Below are 19745 nucleotides of genomic sequence, written 5' to 3'. Positions count from 1 at the left end.
ATTTTGAAACCAGTCCAGGACCGGCACCGAAGTTATGATTGAAGGGATGGCTCCCGGAGCCCCCGCTAGACCACCAGGTACATGTAAAAGGTTTTTTTGGGGGGGGGTCGGGAGGGTGGGAGAAGCAAAGGGGTAATTTGTAAAGGGTCGGGGTGGTTTTTATTTTATCGGGCCATCGGCGCCATTTTTATCAGTGGTAGCCAAAATGGCGCCGATGGCCCGAGAGCGGGAGATTGCGCCGGGACACACACCCCTCCCCCCCCCACTGGACCACCAGGTAATTTAACATTTTAGGGGGGGTTCGGGAGGGTGGGAGAGCAAAGGGGTCATTTGTAAAGGGTCGGGGTGGGGTTTTTTTTTATCTGCTCAGGCCTCACTAAAAAATTAACGATGTGAATTGGAATCGGAACAGATTCCAATTCACATCTCTAACGATCCGATTTTTTCCTCTCTCCATCCGAACCTGATCGTTAAAACGATCAGGCACACGATTCGCATCTCTATAAAAGACACTGCAGTGGGAGGGTCACTACTTTATCTCAGAGGGTGGGGGCTTAGACCTGCACCTGCGGGAATGAGTCACTCCTTTTTAGGGTTACACTTTCAGACCGCTTTGCTTCAGAGACAGCTCACCTCCTGTGTGGTTCCCATCAACCTTTCTCAGGCCCCCTCAAGTGGCAGGCAACTGTATTCCCAGTGATTCTGGGTTTTGTATCTTTTCCTCTTGGTTTCAGTTGTACACTCCATTACACTTGTGCTTGTCCTATTCATATAGCACTGCCAGCTGTTTTTTTCTTTTTTTCATTATTATAGTGTGTTGTGGTACCTTTCTCTCCTGCTATTTAGCCCTCAAGGAGAGTATTTTCTTTTTAACCTCCCTCCAGGTTTTGACAACTTTTTACTGAAACACCTGCTTTTCTTTTTTCACCAACCCTGCCTGAAAAATTATTTATGTTGCCTTTTCCAATGTAAGGTCTGCTTGCATTTATACCTGCTGCTTTATCCAAAATCCCAGTTACCAATTTGTTCCTGATATATTCATCCTTTGGATCTTTAAATTCACAGGTATCTGAAAGTTCACAGAGAGACCAGATGTAGGCTTCTGCTGTCTGCTTCTCTTTGAGCTCAATGACAGAAACATATTCACAGAAGCTGATGTTGCATTTTGGAATGAAATGTTCATCAAACTTCTTCAGTGCAGTATCAGAATTATTTCACTTTTCCTCTGCAATGAGCTGTAAATATTATCTGCCTCACTGCTCACTACATAAATATGGGAGCAAACCTGGACTTCCTGTGATTCGGAATTCAGTCTTGTGGCAAGTCCTGAAGTGTGTAAAGCGCAGTTTTCAGGCAGGTCCATCCAGTGGTCTCATGAAGCAAAAGGCCTGGGGTCTGTTCTCTGGCTAGGCCTGACTGCTCAGTGTTGTAAAGAGTATATGATCCTTCTCTGCACTCTCCTGGGATCCCCTCACTTTCCTGCTGGAATTTAAGTTCTCTTTGGACTAGCATTGGGTTCCCTCTCTCTGTAATATATTTCCGATGCTTGAGCTCTGTTGCACTCTCCTTTCTCCGCTGTGTTAGCCTTGGATGGGAAACTCTCTCCTTCAGCAACCGATCCCAGGTTGGCAAAGGGATGCGTCAGGATGGACTAGCTGATGGGCTTTCTCTTTTCTCTCTCAAACTCTTTAGCTCCTGTAACACTCCTTGTTCCTGTCCAGGGCCGGTGCAAGGGTATTGGGCGCCCTAGGCGACCCTTGCGCTGTGTCTTCTTTCCCCTCCCCCAGTCGCGCCCCCCCCCCCCCCCCCACACACACACCTGTTTCGGCGCCACAGCCCTGAGAAGCACACGGTTTCTATTTTTCTTTGCTGCAAGCGGGATAGGCCCCGCTTGCGGCACCACGTGGCTGCTCTTCGGCGCCCCCTACGGCTCGGTGCCCTAGGCGACCGCCTAATTTCACCTATTGGATGCGCCGGCCCTGTTCCTGTCCCAGCTCAATATGGGAACCCTGACCCTGGGTTTTCTTCAGCTGAAGACAGAACCAGACATAAGGGGATTTATACCCTCAACGCTGAACAGTGAACAGCTGAGTGCACCAATGCAGGTGCAACCTGTGTGCCATCACCTACAATCCCCTGTAGGAAAGGAGAACAAAGACTGGATTTCCTGTCTCTCCATGATGTCACTGATTAGATTCTTCTCTTGGGGCACTACATTAAACCTTGAACTGTAACAGTACATAGCAACATGAAGGTCACTCCTATGGGGAGATCTTAGCAAAACAGTTCAATCCTCACTACTGTCTTCCAACTTCAATATGCTATCTGATGGGAGGAATTCAGTTCCTGGGAGAGAGCCCATAGACCCCTTTACATACACACTGATAAGCAAACTGCAAATCTATTACAAGATCTAATAAAAACTTTGCAAATGCTATGTGATTGCTACATTATTACCATAGTAATAAATCCTATTCAAACACATAATTGGTAAAGGTTTAAGCCTAATTAGAGAATACATTTTCTAAATTATGCAGTGAGATATAACAACCCATTAAAATGAAAGGAGAAGTACTGCCTGCACAGATTTTACTAATTCCCATCTCAATAAAAGATAGTTAGGTTTTGTAGGTTTCGTGGACCCTTGGCCTGAGGTGGAGGTTGATGCTACCTAAGGGGTAGGGCCTCACAGCTCCCGACGGTTGGGAGGCGAGGCAAGCTGGAACAGAGGCAGCAGGGACACGACTGTGGTTCAGATGAGAGGATGACGTCCAGCGTCACTGCCACGTGATCGCAGGTGCCTGCACTGAAGATATACTGCGAGGCGCCCTGTGGAGCAGGGACGGGAAACACAGTTCAAAGGAGTCGCAGTTCTTGGCAGGTCTGGAGATAGGCGGTGCATAGGAAATGGATATTTATCCTTAGAAATAATACTAAGACTAGGGAACACTCCATGAAACTAACAGGCAGCAGATTTAAATCAACTTGGAAAAAGTATTTTTCCACTGAATGCACACCCAAGCTTTGGAATTTGTTACCAGACGACGTGGGCAAGGCATCTAGTTTAGCTGGGTTTAAAAGAAGAAAAGGCCATAGATAATTTTTAGTCAGGTAGATTTGGGAAAGTCACTGCTTATCCCCAGGAGTATGCAACAAGAAATGGAACTACTCTTTGGCATCTGTCCGGCACTTCCTAGTGACCTGGATTACCACTGTTGGTGACAGGATCCTAGGCTCAATGAATCTTTGGTCTAACCCAACACATCTTATCTTCTTGCCATTTGCTTCAGCCTCACAGGATCCACATTTTCTGCAACAGGTCTTGGCTGAGTATAAACATAAAATTGTGTGTCCAAGAAGGTTATTATTTATAACTTGTTTGCAGCTATTATATAAAAATCCCCATGAGTGCGCCAGGAGTGGTTTCATAAAGGAAATCTCGAAGGTCAGAAAAGTGCTAGCCTTGTTTTATGCGTTTGAAAACATGCTCTTTTTAGAATATTTCCTGTCATTAAATGGCCTACGGATGATATCATACTAAAAAATACAAGCAGAATAAATAGAAGACAGCACATACCATGCTACTTACGGTGCAGCATGTGGAACACAGAGATAACATAAGGTTTCCAATTCTAAAGTCTTTGCTAGAGGAAGTCATGCCTATTAGTACAGAGCCAGGATGGGGGGGGGGGGATGCTGGCACAAATCTGCTTTTTAGGATAACCACCAAATTAGGAAAATTAATCATAAACTAGAGCTGTTGTATGCTAAAGCTTCTTAAGAATGATCACCAGGCTACACTCACTTCCGTATGGGACTTTGTATCTTTCTTGCCAGAATCTCTTCTAAGAGGGCTTGAATTAGCACAAGCTGGAAACTTTTGAGCAGTAGCGCCAATCGTCAAGGTTTCAACTCTGAATGTATACAAAAGATGCACGAATGGACAGTAGAGAGGGTTGAAGCTTTGATGATAGGCACTACTGCTAACAAGTTTCAACCCAATGCTAATTCATCCCCTTTAGTATTTATTTTTGTATTTTATGTTTCATAATTTCTCTCTCAAAAATGTAATCTTTACAATTTTGTTTTATGCAGCTCTGGTGTTTTTTTTTATCTAGCTATTGTGATGTGAGCTTAGGTTTTTCATTGCAGTTTTTTTTTATTTTATGAGAGGATACCAATAACTAGAAAGTGCAAGAAATAATTTTTAGCAGACCTATCAGAGAGAGAGAGAGCAATTCACTGCCTCCGTATGTGTGGAATGATTTTAAAAAGGAAAAAAAAGTCTGACTTTATTTCAGGCTAATTGAGCTTATAAGAGATGCATCACTCCCCTTTTATGAGCGTTGCACAGTCATCTAACACTTCAGATTACTCAGGGCCTGATGTAAGGAGATGCACTCAGAATAGTGCAGTTGTGCACACACTTTTTTGCATGCAAATTGTACTTACATAAGACATGCCATACTGGGTCAGACCAAGGGTCCATCAAGCCCAGCATCCTGTCTCCAACAGTGGCCAATGTAGCAAAGAGTTTTGCACACATAAAAATGTCTGAGTATAACTGCATATTGCTTAGTGCCCTCACATGTAAATCCCATGCTAGTGGAAATAGCTTGAACCGCCCCCCCCCTCCCCTCTTCTAATACAGAGAGGTGTGCTGGCCTAACTCATGTTTTCTTAGTGCTGAAAGTTTTACTGCAGGTCAGAGGTAGAAGAAAGTTTCTGGTGCTAGTACAAGTCTATGGCCAGAAAGCAGGAGCACTGATGCCGAGACCTGTTTTCAGGATTTATGTACAGAAAATGTATTTTAAGCACACAAGGCATGTTTTCTGATATAAAAGCACAGAAAACATTTTTCGTGCACATAAGTCACATTGTATGCACATAAAACAAGCACAAATCATGTTAGGTTTGCATAAAACATGCACAAAACATGATTTTTACGTGTCTAAATCGTGTCTGAAAAACTCCACCTACACCCAGACTTAAAATGTGCAATTAGCCTGTGCTGAGTGCACATTTAAACTCAGATTTGTGTGCACATTTCTAACTCCTGATGCATTTGCTTACTGCATCTGGAATAAAATGATTTTTTTTAGTACATGCATTAAGATACTGTGTGCTTCCACTTAACACAGGGCTTATTACATCGGTCCCCCAGTGGGGTTCTTTGCTGATGTCCAGATATCTTGCTGCAGGCTCAGATATATCCATCTTTCAGACTGCAAAATGAATGCTTCTACCATGGTGCTTCGTGTTACAATCACTCTTCAAATGTGATCAATGCCCTCAATAAAGCTAAAGGAAAAGTTTGTACAAATGCTTTGCAGAATGTATTTTTTTAAGCAGAGAGACATGATCTAATAAATCTTCTGGAGAATTATGATTAAAACAGAGTGCTGAGCCCTGGACTTCTGAAAAAGTGGCTGATGTTGGGAGATATTTGTACTTCTTACTGGCTCACATTTTTTCAGAGCCTAATCCATTTTCTAAACACAGATGTTGCATTAATAAAGATACATATTTGATGGGGTAGCACTTTAGACATTTTGTGCTATTTGCAGGATACCTGCATAAAGATAATACACATTTTTTTTTACTGTCTCTTTTATTCAGGCCGATTAAAAAAAACAAAAACTGCGGGAGAGCCAGCACTCCGAGGCGAGCGCCCGCTCTCCCGACACGCACCCATGCGATTCAGTATTTAAATTAGTGCCGGTGCTAATAAGGAGGCGCTAGGGACACTAGCGCGTCCCTAGTGCCTCCTTATTGGCGGAAGCAGCGGCTGTCAATGGGTCTGACAACCCACGCTTAATTTTACCGGTGTCTGTTGTCAAACCTGCTGACAGCCACAGGTTCGGAAAACGAATGCTGGTAAAATTGAGCATCCGTTTTCCAACCCGTGGGCCGACTTATTTATTTATTTGTAAGGGTTTTTTTTTTTTTTTAATTTTTAGGGCCTCTGACTTAATATCGCTATTTACAGAAAAGCAGATTTTTCTGCACACTTGCCCAGTGTCGTCTGAAATTAACGCCTGCCTTTGGGCAGGCGTTAATTTCTGAGGGTAAAATGTGCGGCTTAGCCGCACATTTTACTTTCTGTATTTCGGGTGACTAACTAATAGGCTCATCAACATGCATTTGCATGTGATGAGCGCTATTAGTTTCGGGGGGGGGGATGGACGCGTGTTTTCCACGCGCTATTACCCCATACAGTATAAGGGGTAATAATAGCACGTCAAAAACGCGCGGCCAAACGGGGGCTAAAGGATGCGCTCAGGCGAGCACACCATTCTGTATCGGCCTGATAGGTAGTATGTTTCTGTGATCCTCTTTTTTTGCTGCTGCATTATTTGTAAGTGGGATCCTTTTGGTTTCTTTTCTCTTGTTGGAAATGGAAAATAGCTGTCATTTCCAATGTTTAGGTCAGGGATAGCCAACGCCAATACTTGAGAGCCACAAACAGACCAGAGTTTCTGGATATCCATAATGAATATGCATGAGATAGGTTTTCATACAATGGAGGGAGTGCATGCAAATCTATCTCATGCTTACTCATTGTGGATACCTTGAAAACCAGGCCTGTTTGTGGCTGTTGAGGACTGGAGTTGGCCACCCAAAGCATTGGTTCATACATCCTATCAACACATTCTTCCCCCCAGGGTGCCCACTCTTGTGGGGGGAACGAGGACCAACCACTCTGGACTCACTCTTTGGGGAGGCCCCACACCACATGGTAGCCCATCACCAACACTATAATTTCATGGTTCCAGTGTCCCACTGCAGTTGATTCATCCTGGGCCCCGCACCCTCCTAAAATCAGCCCTGTACCCCCTCACAAAAAGTAAACCTGAAGTCCCAACACCTAAAATGCACAAATTGTATCAGCCTAGAACTATGATCCTTTGTGCATATAAATTGGGTTTGAATTTAACATCATTTATTTTAGGTGTTAGGACTTCAGTTTCCACTTTTTATAAGGAGAGTACATATTGATTGGACACGTGTATATAGGCAACTGCACTACAAAAGACGTTGCAAAATGAAATCTTTGTGTCACCATCGAGACAGAGCCTGTCATGAAAGGTGGTGTCTCTCCTCTGAGGGCAAAATTCACGTTCAAACCGAGTGAGACTTTGGAGGATTAATGACCTTCAGGTCTTCAAGACAGTATGCCTGCAGTTCTGCTTTGAGATGCATTTATTTTTTTCAAGGTGGCATGGAGGAGGGGATTCTGCAGTTATCCTGATGGCTATTCATTCATATAATGATCATGCACTTTTGGAATTTTTTTTTTATATTGTGCAAGAAATAGAAGAGCTTACTGACAAAAATAACTTAAACCGCAAGCATTTTTGAGTCACTCACTTTATTGTCTCTAAGGCGCAAATTTGGTTGAGGTTCATTCAGTCTCCCTAATATGATATTCCTTAAGTGCAGCTACCTCTAGCAGAAGATGCAACACGTTAAAGCACAATAAGATATAACTGGGGAGGAAAACACAAGTGGCAGCAACAGATCGAAAAACAGAACAAACTAAATTAAGTATCACAGACATCACCACATAGGATGGCAGAATTTATTTTTTGCAGATTGCAGTAATAGCTTTTTAATGTGACTTGTGTCTAGAAATTATTTTCATATAGTCCTTCAGGACCCCTGTGACCAAAAGAAGTTGTTAAGGAGCAGGTCACAACAGGGTCAGCAATTGGGGAGAGTCCCAGATGGGTTGCAGAATGATGGATGGGGGAGGAAAATTAAATTAGAGAAGTCGAGGGAGGGGGAGGGGGGAACAGGGATGAGGAGTATGAGGAGTACCTGGGATAGGATCAAGGTGAAGGAGGATGGGGCCAGGAACTAGGGGCAGACCAATAGGAGAACAAAGCGAGGAAGGAATCAGAAACCCCTTCTTTTTCCTGCTGCAAGCTAGCCAGAGAGGTTTTCCCACCCACAAAATCTTCCTCCGATGGGGGGGGAGGAAGTTAGGGATTGTTGCAGCACTGGTGGGGTGACCAGCTTGTAAGAGAAATGCTCCCATGGGAAGGCACTTCAGTCACCGTAGGGCATGATGAATGCCCGCAGTCGCTTGTTAGCTTGCTAGTAGCAGAGTATGTGAAACTACCAACATGCACTTCAACGACAGATGGGGTAAGACAGTGCCACGTTACCACTCATGCCTGTGTCTTTGATGGACCAGGACACTCTATGGCAAGAGTGGCAACCGACCTGTTGGATTGGCTTTTATGGCCGAACAAAGGAGTTACAAGGAGCAGGTAACAGTCTGAGGCAAAGCAATTTCCAGAGCGCTGGTCACTCATCGTGCAATTGGATTCGGAAGTTCAGGCACTGACATATTTTGAATGCACATTGTTGGTGTTAGATAGTGCCAATTGTTAGCTAGTCAGATGTTAACTAATTTTTATTTAAGTTTGCTGGGCTGCGCCCATAACATGCCAAATAAAGAAGTGGCTTGCTTCTAATTGACGGTGTGGGCTCTATTTATTTAAAGAAAGGTTGTCACAGGGAGGTGGAATTTGGTAAGAAGGGACTCCTCAATTTACACATGCTGTGTGTTTTTTCCATGTTGTGTGCAGCACTTCTCAATCCAATCCTTGGGCACCCCCTAAGCAGTGTGGTTTTCAGAATATTCCCAAAAGCATGCATGAGAAATGTTTGCATATAACGGGGAGAGTGCACTCAAATCTCTCTCTGGCAAATTCATTGTGAATACCCCCGAAAACCAGACTGGCTTGCTAAGGTGGACTTAAGGACCATACTGAGAACCACTGCCCACTTTGATGTCTCCAGTTCTTCCAGCAAGAAACCTTAAACAAATGAATTTCTGTTATGCTCCTAGTGACCTGGCAAAAAAAAAAAAAAGGGGTAGTAGAACTCCAATTTCAAAAAACAAAAGCTTAATTTTTCAATTGCCATTAAAGCACTTTCTAACTGACACTGACACAGGAGCGACAGGAACTGACAGTTGGGATTATATGTCATAGAAGTCCACGTGAGCGCCAGACTCAAACTTATCTTCCAGGAGCAGGTTTACTAGTTTCTGGGAGGACACGTCGCAGTCTATCAGTCCCCCACTGTTCTTCAGCTGGATAAGTTTCTGACGCAGCTCGGGGTCTCCACTTTCTGTGCGGGCCAGCTGATGCATATCGGTGTCCAGAGGCCCTGAAACAAAAGCATTTACATGACAAAATGGCAGGACGTCTTGTCATTTCTGCCTGAGCCTTTGTAAGGCAGCTGAAACCATAGAGCACCTCTGCCAGCCTGCGCCTCTGGCATACATTTTAGACAGCTGTTTAAGGTATATGCACAGTGCCAGGACCAGCTTTTTCTGTGCCCCGGGGCAGACACTGAGGTGGAACTTACATATTATAAACTACTGTCCTGACCTCTAATTAACTTGTATCTAATGTTGTGTTGACCTAGAACATAAATTTGTTGTTGTAGAGACCTAGACTATGAATACTGACCTAGATTATGAATATTGTTTTTTGTAAACCATTGTGATCTTCTTTTGGAACAACGGTAAATAAAATGCCCAAATAAATAAATAAATAAATAAATAAAATATTCAGAATTACAACGCCCACCTCCGTCCTGACTTACCAGAGGCTGCTCCAGCACAGCACTCTCCCCCCTTCGGCTGTCCCTCTGGTGACAGCAGCTCCAGCTCCCTCTCCCTTCCTGCTGATCACCCCCCTCTTTTTCTTCCTGCACCCCTTACCCAAAATCCCCATTTCTCTTCCCCTACACCCCCCCCCTCCCTTGCCATGGATCTCCCTCTTTCTCTCCCCCTCCCTAACCGGATGGGTGCCCTCCAAGACAGATTTGGGAACTACTGCCCTAAGTGAACTTCTAATCCTGCTCGCCCCCCCCATTAACTTTCAGATCCGTAAGCCCCCATCCTGAGATTCTGAGAATTAAACTCAAAAGTCATTACTGTCCCCACCACCACCCTTACCGGAACAAGGCTGTAAAACCACAAAATTGGACATCATACTTTTAAAAATTAAACTTTGCTTTGAATGTATTAGAAATATGTTTCACAGATCATGTCATAGTATCCAATAAATGTGTTATCTGTGATTTTTTGGGATAGACTGGAAAAAAAAAAGGCCACAAGAAATACCTAAATGTATTAATTCACTGAAATTCATACTACATTGGTTGAAGGTAATCTCCGAAATAGCTGGCTGGGCTTTTTTCCCCCTTACTACTCACCATACCAAAAAATTGTTTATGTTACTTCAGTAACAGTGACGACACAAACTCCCTCCATTATCAGGCACAGTCATAGTCAGAACCTATAAAGCAAACCTGCCACATAAAAACAGCACTAACTCCCAGAACTCAAACAGCAAAAAACCAGTAGGAAAAGGCAACAATGCAAATATTCTACGGAGTCCTACAACATTAATTTACTTCATATTAGGAAAACAGATCTCCACACAGAAACTAAATGCTAAATGCTATGCAGAACTCAGACTTTCACCAAATACAAAATAATGTATCACCAATTTAGAAATAGGTAGACAAAAACGCTAACAACTCCAATTTCACCCCCTCTCTTCTTGTTCCCTGTAGATAGGGGGAGGGGAAAACAGAAGAAGAAGGGTTGAATTAGGGAGCAGAGGGCTGCTCTTTTCATTGCACTGTTCTCTGTCTGCTTCAGTCTCTCACCCACCCGCTCCTCTTCCTTGCACACTGCCTGACAGGACAGGGGCTGCAACAGGAAGACGAAGGTTGTCCTCTGCTGTGCAAGATTCAGGATACTGGCTAGTAGTCATTGGGGAATAGCCAGAAGCATACCTAGAGTATTTGGCACCCCCCCCCCCCCCACCAATATATAATTTTAAAATTTCCTAAACATTGCTAAAATATTTCAAAACAGCAGACACTTCAAATAACACCCAATAATTAAAACTAATAAGAATTTAAAAAATCTCCCGCTCTCCATATCTGTCATCCTAAGATTGTTGTAGACTGGGGGCACGCATGCACACTCACACACACTTTCTCTGTACCTCTCTTTTACACAGACATGCTTCCTCCATCTCTCTCTCAGACGCACACATACAGACAAAAACTGAACTGGAAACCACAAGCCAGATTCTGCAAGCAGTGCAACAATGGAAAAGCAGAAAATCACTATTCCTCAAAACAATACAATCAAGAAATATAAATCAATCAGAATAGTAAAACCATACTAAAAAAATATACATTTCAAAACAGCTGATGAATAGAATATTCAATAATAGGAAGCTCTTGTACAAATTTTTTAAAAATTTCCTAAACATTGATAAAATATTTCAACAGCAGACATCAAATAACACCCAGTAATAAAAACTAATAAGGATTTTAAAAATCCCCCACTCTCCATACCTGTCACCCTGAGATTATAGTGAACAGGGGTACACACATACACATTTCCTCAGTCACTCTCTCACACATACACGCTTCCTCTTTATCTCTCACACAGGATTCTTGCCTCACCCACGCCCACACATACATGCTTCCTCTCTCTCACCCCCACCCCAGCACACAGGCACCCTCTCACACATACACACCCACAGGCGCACATACACACTCACCGTCTCATACACACACAGGCATCCTCTTATATATATATATATACCCACACACACACCCAAACACCCTTATACACACACATATACACCCACACACACTCTCATACATACACACACCCCCACCCTCATACACTGGCACTTACTCTCACAGGAACAGCCTTTCCCTTCTTCGGCAGGCGGCTGCGCCGTAGAGCCTCTTCTTCTGACGCTGGCTCCAGGAGCAACAGCGGCAACACTGGGTCTGTTCTTCTGCCGCCAGTGGTGGCAACGCTGAGCCTGTTCTTTGCCGGTGGTGCTGCTGGCCTCTGCCACTGCAGCTCCTTGCTTTTGCTGGTGGGTTTCCCCCCGCCATGTCACTGTTCTGCGCCACCACAGGCCCTTCCTGCCGGCGGTAATGGCACCCTTTCCCCTGTTGCCACCCGGGACAGACCGCCCCCCCCCCCCTCCCCCCTTAGCATGCCTCTGGGCATAGCCTTGTGTTTTTGTGTAATGAGCTCCTTGCTACACCCACAATTAAAAGCAGCCCTGCTGATGACACCCTCTTAAGCATAACACCCAGGGCAGTTGCTCCTCATGACCCCCTCAGTCCTGGCACTGAATATACATTTCTTAATGTCACTGGAGATAGATGGAAGGAACACCTAATGCTTCTATAGTGGCTGTCATTTCACTGCGTTATGACAAGAAGACTGAACTGCTTCACAAAGTCTGCTGTTCACTGCAGACAGTTACAGAGTCAGTGGAGGAGAAACCCCTTTCCCTGAAGCAGGAGAGAGAGACCTGGCAACCTTACCTGGGGCATAGCTGATGACTCTCACGTCAGGCTCCTCCACTGCTAATGTCCGGAACATCATGTCACGTGCTGCCTTCCCAGTGCAGTACAACATCCAGGACTTAAAGGGCTGCAGCGCACACAGGGAAGAGATATTGACCACAGTCCTGTGCAGGCCCAGGTTCTTGGGAAACGCCTGCAATACAGCCGAGGTTAGGCAAAGCGCTGAAGTGATATTGAAGGCAAGGTAGCTGTTCACTTCCACGGGGTCCGTAAAATCAACGAAGAATTTTGAAATGTTTCCAAGTGAAGCTAAGAAGGAAAAATAGAGAAGATCAGAGACCAGAAATGCTTACCCTCCCATGCCTGACCATTCCCATTATATGCAGTCCCCAACATCTTCCCCAGTTACACTGCCCTCCTGACAAAGCAGCACTTCCAGCCCAGAAATGTGCTGAGCACGTGACCTCTTGGTGGGCTGCACTGACCGCTCCCACTGGGGGGGGGGGGGGGGGGTCGGGGTCTGAATCTCTTCCATGTTACCCCTTTGCTTTTACTTCTCAAATTGCATCTTTTGTGCCTAATCTAAATAATTAAACTGTATTTCTGTATCTTTTCATTCACTTGGAGCTGGACTTTTTATCTTTTAAAAACACTGCAGTGACCTCCTGTGTCCACATGGCTCCCAATCAGGCAGAAGAGAACCCTTTGAGCTAGAAGATCAGAGTCAAGAAAACAGAAAAATCAATAAATGGAACACAGCACTGTGGATTGTAATCTGGACCCCGTGTCTGGGCACTGGGTGTCACCAGTGAGCAAGGCCAGAGACTCCCTGTCACCAGGGGATAACTCAGAAGAGGGCCCAACTTAATTCTCTAATCGGCACTAGGATAAAACGTGTCTTAACAAGACAAAACAGCTTCACTATGACAAAGGTGGACAAACTGTTAACATCTAAGCTGAAATCTCTGGTCGCTCTTGTGAAGTTTCAGCACAATCAAAAAGTGCCAGGGGGACTCTGCATTAGACTCTGGAAAGATTGGAAATGCCTGGCCGAATCTAACAGGAAGGATCCATTCCAGGGTGCTCCCTGCCAGAAGTAAGAGGCTACCTAGGTAGTCCTTGTTTGTGGCGGTAAACCCGAGCCTAAGTTTGTTGATTGTCAGCACAATAAGTTTTGCGCCTGTGGGAGACATGGTGGGGGCACGTGCTAGCTAGGGGGGGCTGCCACACATGACAGCTTTTGCAGTGTGGTCACTGGATTGGGCTGCGGGTTCTTCCTGCTGGGACATGGCAGGGAGGACTGGTAAGGGGGGGTGGGTGCCGCTGGTTGCTTTGGCAGTTGGGGGAGGGGGTTAAGAATATGTCACTGGAGTGTGGAGGCATTTGGTCCTTGTGGTTATAAGGAGGGGTTCAGTTTTATGTTTGTAGGTTCGGATATGATGTTGCTAATAAACTGCGGCCATGTTAATTCCCAATTTGAGTCCTGTAATTTTTGGGATCCGGGAGAGAGAAAAGAATGCAGAATTTCCCACCTAACCCATGCTATTCTTTAATTTGTGAACAGACTTCATTTGAAGACTTAAGTACAAGGAAGTACAGTAGTCAATATACGAAATTACAAGGGCATGCAACACAGCTCTGAGGTCTGATGTATACAGAAAGGTGTGTAAAAGAGGCACAGTTTGTAGCTTGGCAAATGCCAATACTTGATCTTTTTCTTGTATCTCACTCCCAGGGATGAGCGCTGGCTTTCCCAAGTCTTCCTGGCTAATAACTGTTTATGGACTTGTCCTTCAGGAACGTGTTCAATCCCCTTTTCAGCCCCACACTATTAGTTGCCTTGACCACATCCTCCGGCAACAGATTTCATAACTTCATTGTGTGCGGAGTGAAAAAAAATACTTCCTCCATTTGTCTGAAATCTGCCGGTTGCTGGTTTCATGGAATGTCCCCTAATCCTAGGTTTATTTGAAAAGGTAAATAACCGTTCCCTTTTTACTTGTCCCATCCCACTCATGATTTTATAAATCTCAATCATACCTCCTCTCACTTATCTGTTTTCCAAGCTAAAGAGCCCTTAGCTGTTTAGCCTTTCTCCATAAGGGAGCTTTTCCATCCCCTTTCTCATTTTTCCCCTTCTCTGTACCTTTTCTGTGTCCACTATATCTCTGAGATGATGTGACCAGAAATGCACACAATATTCAAGGTGCAGTTTAGTCCTGGGGGAATTCTGTGCTACTGCGGAATGCAGAATTTGCGCAGAATTCTCCCTTCCTGCAGATTTCCTCCCTCACTTCACAGAATCGCAGATTTCCTCCCTCCCTACACTTCTGCAGAGAACTGCTATGCTAGCATGCTTGCCTACCGGAAGAGGAAACATCACCAGAAACACGCAGAGGCATCACGGCATGGACGAGGTTCGCGCGGGGAGCAGAGGCAGTGCGGTACGAGCGAGGTTAGCAAGCTCCACCGCGCGAAGGCCAGGACTATACAATTGGGGAGGGAGAGGGGGGAGGAGGAAAGAGAGAAAGAGAGGGGAGGGGGGGGGAGAGGGGAAGGGAGTGGTTTGTAGTGGGGGCTTGAGGTATGAGGGGAAAGCAGGTGAATGGGGACAGGGCAGAAGTCAAGAGCAGGTGAATTAGGACAAGGGCAGCGGTCAAGAGCAGGTGAATGGGGACGGGCAGAGGTCAAGTGGGGATTCATATTTCCATTTGTTCTGGGCCAGAGGTCTGCATCCTTTTACATGTGTGCTCTGGCACTGGACAGCTGAGCAGACTCTGACTTCACCCGCAGAGGGTGCATTTAACCAAACATCATCTCCTGCTGCGCGAGACCGGCCCCACAGCAACTGGAGATGTTTGGTTAAATGCGACTCCTGCTGCTGCACAAGAGGCTTGGAGTTAGCTTCCTGACTCAGTAGCAGCAGAGGTCATTGTCTGCTCAGCTGTCCAGTGCCATGTCGTGCCGTGCCATGGGTTGCTGCCCCTACTTAGAACAGGTGGAGATGTGAATCCTCCTTTGACCTCTGCTTCTGTTCCTGTTTACCTCCTCTCATGCCACCCCCTACCGTGGTGAAAGAGAGAGAGAGAACCCATGGGCTACCAGAGGACCTCATCCCGCTGGCAGCTGAAAAAGAGGCCCAGGCCCAGGCCCTGAGAATGTATGTGTGAGCCTGTGTGTTTGTTGTAAGCTGGTGTGGGTGGGTAAGTGCCTGCCTGAGAGTCTGTGTGTGTGTGGGGGGGGGGGGGGGGGGGGGAGAGTGTGTGTGAGAGAGAGTTGTATATGGTGAGACAGAACATGTGTGTGACAGATGGTATGTGAAAGCATACGACTAATAATTTGCAAAAAATAGTGTTATTTTGACAAATAAATGAGCAGAATTTTGCAGAATTTAGAAAACGTGTGCGCAGAATTTTATATTTTTTTTGTTTTAGAATTTTCAATTTTTTTGCACAGAATTCCCCCAGGAGTAGCAGCTGCACCATGGATCTATACAAAGATATTATGATATTCTCAGTTTTATTCTCTATTCCTTTCCAAATTTCTAACATTCTGTTTGCCTTTTTGACTGCCGCCTCACACTGAGCCAAAGATTTAAAGGTTTAGTCCTGTGTGGTGACAACATGGAACCCAGCAGTGGTATATGTAGTTGGGATTACATTTCCCTACATGCATTACTTTGCATTTATCCTCATTAAACTGCATCTGCCATATAGATGCCCAGTCTCGTAGTCTCACAAGGTCCTTTTGCAGTTCTTCACAATCCACTGCTATTTTAATGACTCAAAACAATTTTGTGTCAACTGCAAATTTAGCCACCTCACTTTGAGGCAGATGCAATAAAGAGTACTCAACCAGGCACATAGGTTAATGCGCATTTTGGACACGCTAGACTAACACCTGATGTAATAAGGGATTATCGCGTCCAAAACACACAACCAAACGAGTTGTTAACAGTGCTCATCGCATGGAAATGCCATGTAGATGAGGCTATTAGCTATTACCCCCTGATGCAAAAAAGTTGACGATCGACCAGTGCACCCTTTTTAATGCAGCAAATTTAACGCCAGCCCTGGAGCTGTCGTTAAGTTATACCTCAAGTCAAGATCACATGAAAAAACAAAAAAGAATGTGGTCTCTGTGGTTCCTATGACTTAGTATTATTACAATACTAAGTTCTACTGCTTATGGTGCTTAAAATTAGGGGGAAAATGTAAGCTCTTGATTACAAAAAAAAAATTTCTGGGCGCACAATATACATGCTATGGGCGTGAGTGTACATTGTGCGTGTGAGTTATCCGCAGCAGGATAAAATGGATGCTCATACTAAGCACTGTTTTCCTAGCCCGCGCACAGCCATATCTCCCAGGCGCCCAATGCTTTTGATGCTATGAACGCACAATTTTAATCGAGCGCTTCTTTTTTAACGCAGAAGCTCATTAAAATATAGCATCGCGAGACCAGGAGAGATAGATGTGTGCACATTGAAAAAACTAGTTTCCAGTTTGGACGCACGTTTTTACGTGCGTGATATGCCATCGGCCTGTCATTGTTCTTTTGTCCGGATCATTTATGAATATGCTAAATAGCACAGGTTCCAGTACAGAACCCCAGGACACTCCACTAACTACTTTTCCCCATTTGGAAAACTGACTTTTTAATCCTACCTTTAGTCCTGGAGGAATTCTGTGCTACTGCGGAGTGCAGAATTTGCGCAAAATCCCCCCCCCCCTGCGCAGAAAATGGCAGAGGAGACCCTGGCATGCCGTGAATGGAGCGCACAAAGATGAAGGCCCCGGCATGCCATTCGCGGCGAAGATGAAGGCCCCCATGTGCCACAGGACGTGCTCCGCTCGCAGCGAAGATGAAGGCCCCAGCGTGCCGTTCGCGGTGAAGATGAAGGCCCCTGTGTGCTGCGAATGGAGTGTGCTCCAATCGCGGCGAAGATGAAAGCCCCGGTGAGAGTGAATGTGTGTGTGAGAAAGGGGAGGGGGTGTGGGAGAGGAGAGGGTGTGGGGGAGGGTAATGAAGGGTGAGAGAGAGCATGGAAGTTGAGAGAGCTGGGGGGGGGGGGCAGACGGGGTGGATGTTGCTTGAGTGTGGGTGCCAGAGAGAGGGAGCCTAAATGAGGAGATTGTGAAGGAGTGTGTATGTGTGTGAGAGATTGGGAGCTCGTGTGTATGAAAAAGGGATCGTGTGTATGTGAGGGTGCTAGCCTGTGTGAAGGGGTGCATGAGAGAGAGACATAGGTAGCCTGTGTGAGGATGTATGTATGAGAAAGGAAACTTGTGTGGGTGAGTGAGGGAGCCTGTATGAGGGTGTGTGTATGTGTACTAGAGAGAGGGTGCATGTGTGTGAGAGAGGGAGGAACAGAGGGAGCCTGTGTGAGGGGAAGTACTGAGAATGGGGTCAAACTCTGGGACTGGTGATAATGGAAGGGGTTGAGCCTAGAGGTGGAGGAGAGAAATACTGGCAGGTGGAGGAATTGGGGCCTGAGAGGGCAAACTGGCCAGGGGAGTAGGGAGAGTGAGTGGAAGGGACACTCTTACAGTGAATTTCTAGGGAAATTCTGCTCAAAATATTTAAAATTCTGCATCTCTAAGTAATACATTTTTTTCTGTATTAATTTTAAATGTAATTACTTAAAGACTGTCATGTAAATTGTGTTATTTTGACCAATATAAAGTTTGCAGAATTTTAAGTTTTTGTGTGGACTCTCCCCCATTAAACCATGTCTGTCTATGTGGTCAATAATTTTGTTTTTAAGAATAACTTCTACCAGTCTGCTCGACACTGATGCGAGGCTCTCCAGTCTTCTGGTACAGTGGCTGTTTTAAATGATAGGCTACAAAGCACTATAAACAGGTCCTGTCATTTCATGTTTGAGCTCCTTCAGAAGGCTTGGCTAAGAGGATGAAGGGAGTCTGAATGGTAATGAAGGGGTTGTAATGTGGAGGGATAAGAGGACTTTGAGGAGTTGGAATGAACAACAAGCGCTGAGAATGGGAAAGTTATTCAGCAATCAGAGATGCAGAATGAACCATTCTTTAGGAATCAAATTAAAAGTTATAAACAAATATACAAAAATATTATACAATATATCAGATTGTGAATGGTATCAACTACCCAATAACAGCATCTATGGTGTTAGCCTACCTAATGCCCCTGTAGGTATCCAGGGAGGGCTATGAGCAAGCATCAGCAGCTGCATTCGTCTGTCAATGCTCTGCCAGGAAAGTTAGCTACACTTCTTAAGGATACCTTAACTTTCCAAGATTTTACAGGAATTGCACAGTTTATTGTGAACCCAGTCACTCTAATATTAATCAGTTGCATGCATTTCTATGTAATGCAGCTCATTAATATTTTCTTTGCAACTGGGCCAACTTTTTCTTTTGGCTGTATCAGCATGGACTGTGTGTATATCGGCAAGTAGTCTCCTTTTAGTTGTGGGCGGAATTTCTTGTTATCTTTTTTTGATAGTGGGAAGAGAGGGTGACACTGTTATAACTTTAGCTCCCTAGGTCCTGACCACTGACAGTGTGTACCTTAAATCAACAGTATAAAGTCCGAGCGGTCAGCAAACGCACTTTGTTGACCTATCAGCACAATGGCTCCCAAAAAGCCAGCCCTGAGATTAAGTAACATCTGGGCATACGGAATCAGAAGATTAAAGTGTGCCACACATAGAACAGAATGTAGTTTGTAAAGGATTGTAAACTTGTTTCAGCCTTATAGTATTAAGGGTATAAGAAGGCGGGCTGGTGATGGGCTGAAGCTACCGCTCCCTTTTCAATGGAAGCACATCTGGCATTCCCGGCGCGGTCCCTCGCCTCCCTACCTGCGTTGTTGAGGACCAGCAGCCGCTGCACCTCCCCGGCGCCGGGCAGCTCCCGCACGGCGCTCACGGCCCGCTGCAGCCCGGCCTGGCTGGCCAGGTCGCCGGCGGCGCAGCGGACCCGCAGCCCCGGGTGGCGCGCGCGCAGCTCGGCCGCCAGCTCGGCCAGCGCCCGCTCGCAGCGGGCCAGCAGCAGCAGCACGGAGCCGGCGCCCAGCAGCGGGCACAGCTGCCTCGCCAGGCTGCGGCCCAGGCCCCGCGAGGCGCCGCTCAGCACGCACGCCGCTCGCCCCAGGCCTGCTCCCGGGTCCGGGCTGCTGCTGGCGGCAGCCGCTCCGCCCGCCTCCATGGCTCGCAGTGCTGCCGGACTCGGGTGGGAGGGTAATCGGCCCGGCCCGGCCCAGGGAGGAGGATCGGGGCGGGCTGGCAACCCGAAATGCCTGACTGGGAAGTGGAGAAGTGTCTCGCCGGCCCCAGCATTTGGCTTTTTGTTGTTCTGTCGGTTATCATTATTTGGGTTTTGGAA

The 19745-nt window shown here is 45.7% G+C and overlaps 1 protein-coding gene across 1 annotated transcript; it reads right to left on the bottom strand.

Annotated features, from left to right (window-relative positions):
- Positions 1 to 7353: 7353 nt before the first annotated feature.
- SPR (sepiapterin reductase) lies at positions 7354 to 19675 on the bottom strand. The gene is made up of 3 exons (XM_029594552.1): positions 19223 to 19675; positions 12400 to 12690; positions 7354 to 9183 (listed from the first exon to the last, which is right to left on the bottom strand). Exons 1-3 carry the CDS (start codon positions 19566 to 19568, stop codon positions 8993 to 8995), a joined length of 828 nt encoding a protein of 275 aa, XP_029450412.1. The 5' UTR covers positions 19569 to 19675; the 3' UTR covers positions 7354 to 8992.
- Positions 19676 to 19745: the final 70 nt, after the last annotated feature.

Source organism: Rhinatrema bivittatum, chromosome 1 (genome assembly GCF_901001135.1).
Source record: "Rhinatrema bivittatum chromosome 1, aRhiBiv1.1, whole genome shotgun sequence".
Taxonomy (NCBI): Eukaryota; Metazoa; Chordata; class Amphibia; order Gymnophiona; family Rhinatrematidae; genus Rhinatrema; species Rhinatrema bivittatum.
This window is presented reverse-complemented; position numbering and strand designations above follow the sequence as displayed.

Excerpts from the sequence above, each read along its gene's own strand:
- SPR (XM_029594552.1), bottom strand. The coding sequence starts at position 19,568 with ATGGAGGCGGGCGGAGCGGCTGCCGCCAGCAGCAGCCCGGACCCGGGA. Across the intron at positions 12,691-19,222 it reads GCTGGTCCTCAACAACGCAG|CTTCACTTGGAAACATTTCA; the intron begins GTAGGGAGGCGA and ends TTTCCTTCTTAG. Across the intron at positions 9,184-12,399 it reads AGTCATCAGCTATGCCCCAG|GGCCTCTGGACACCGATATG; the intron begins GTAAGGTTGCCA and ends CTTTTGTTTCAG.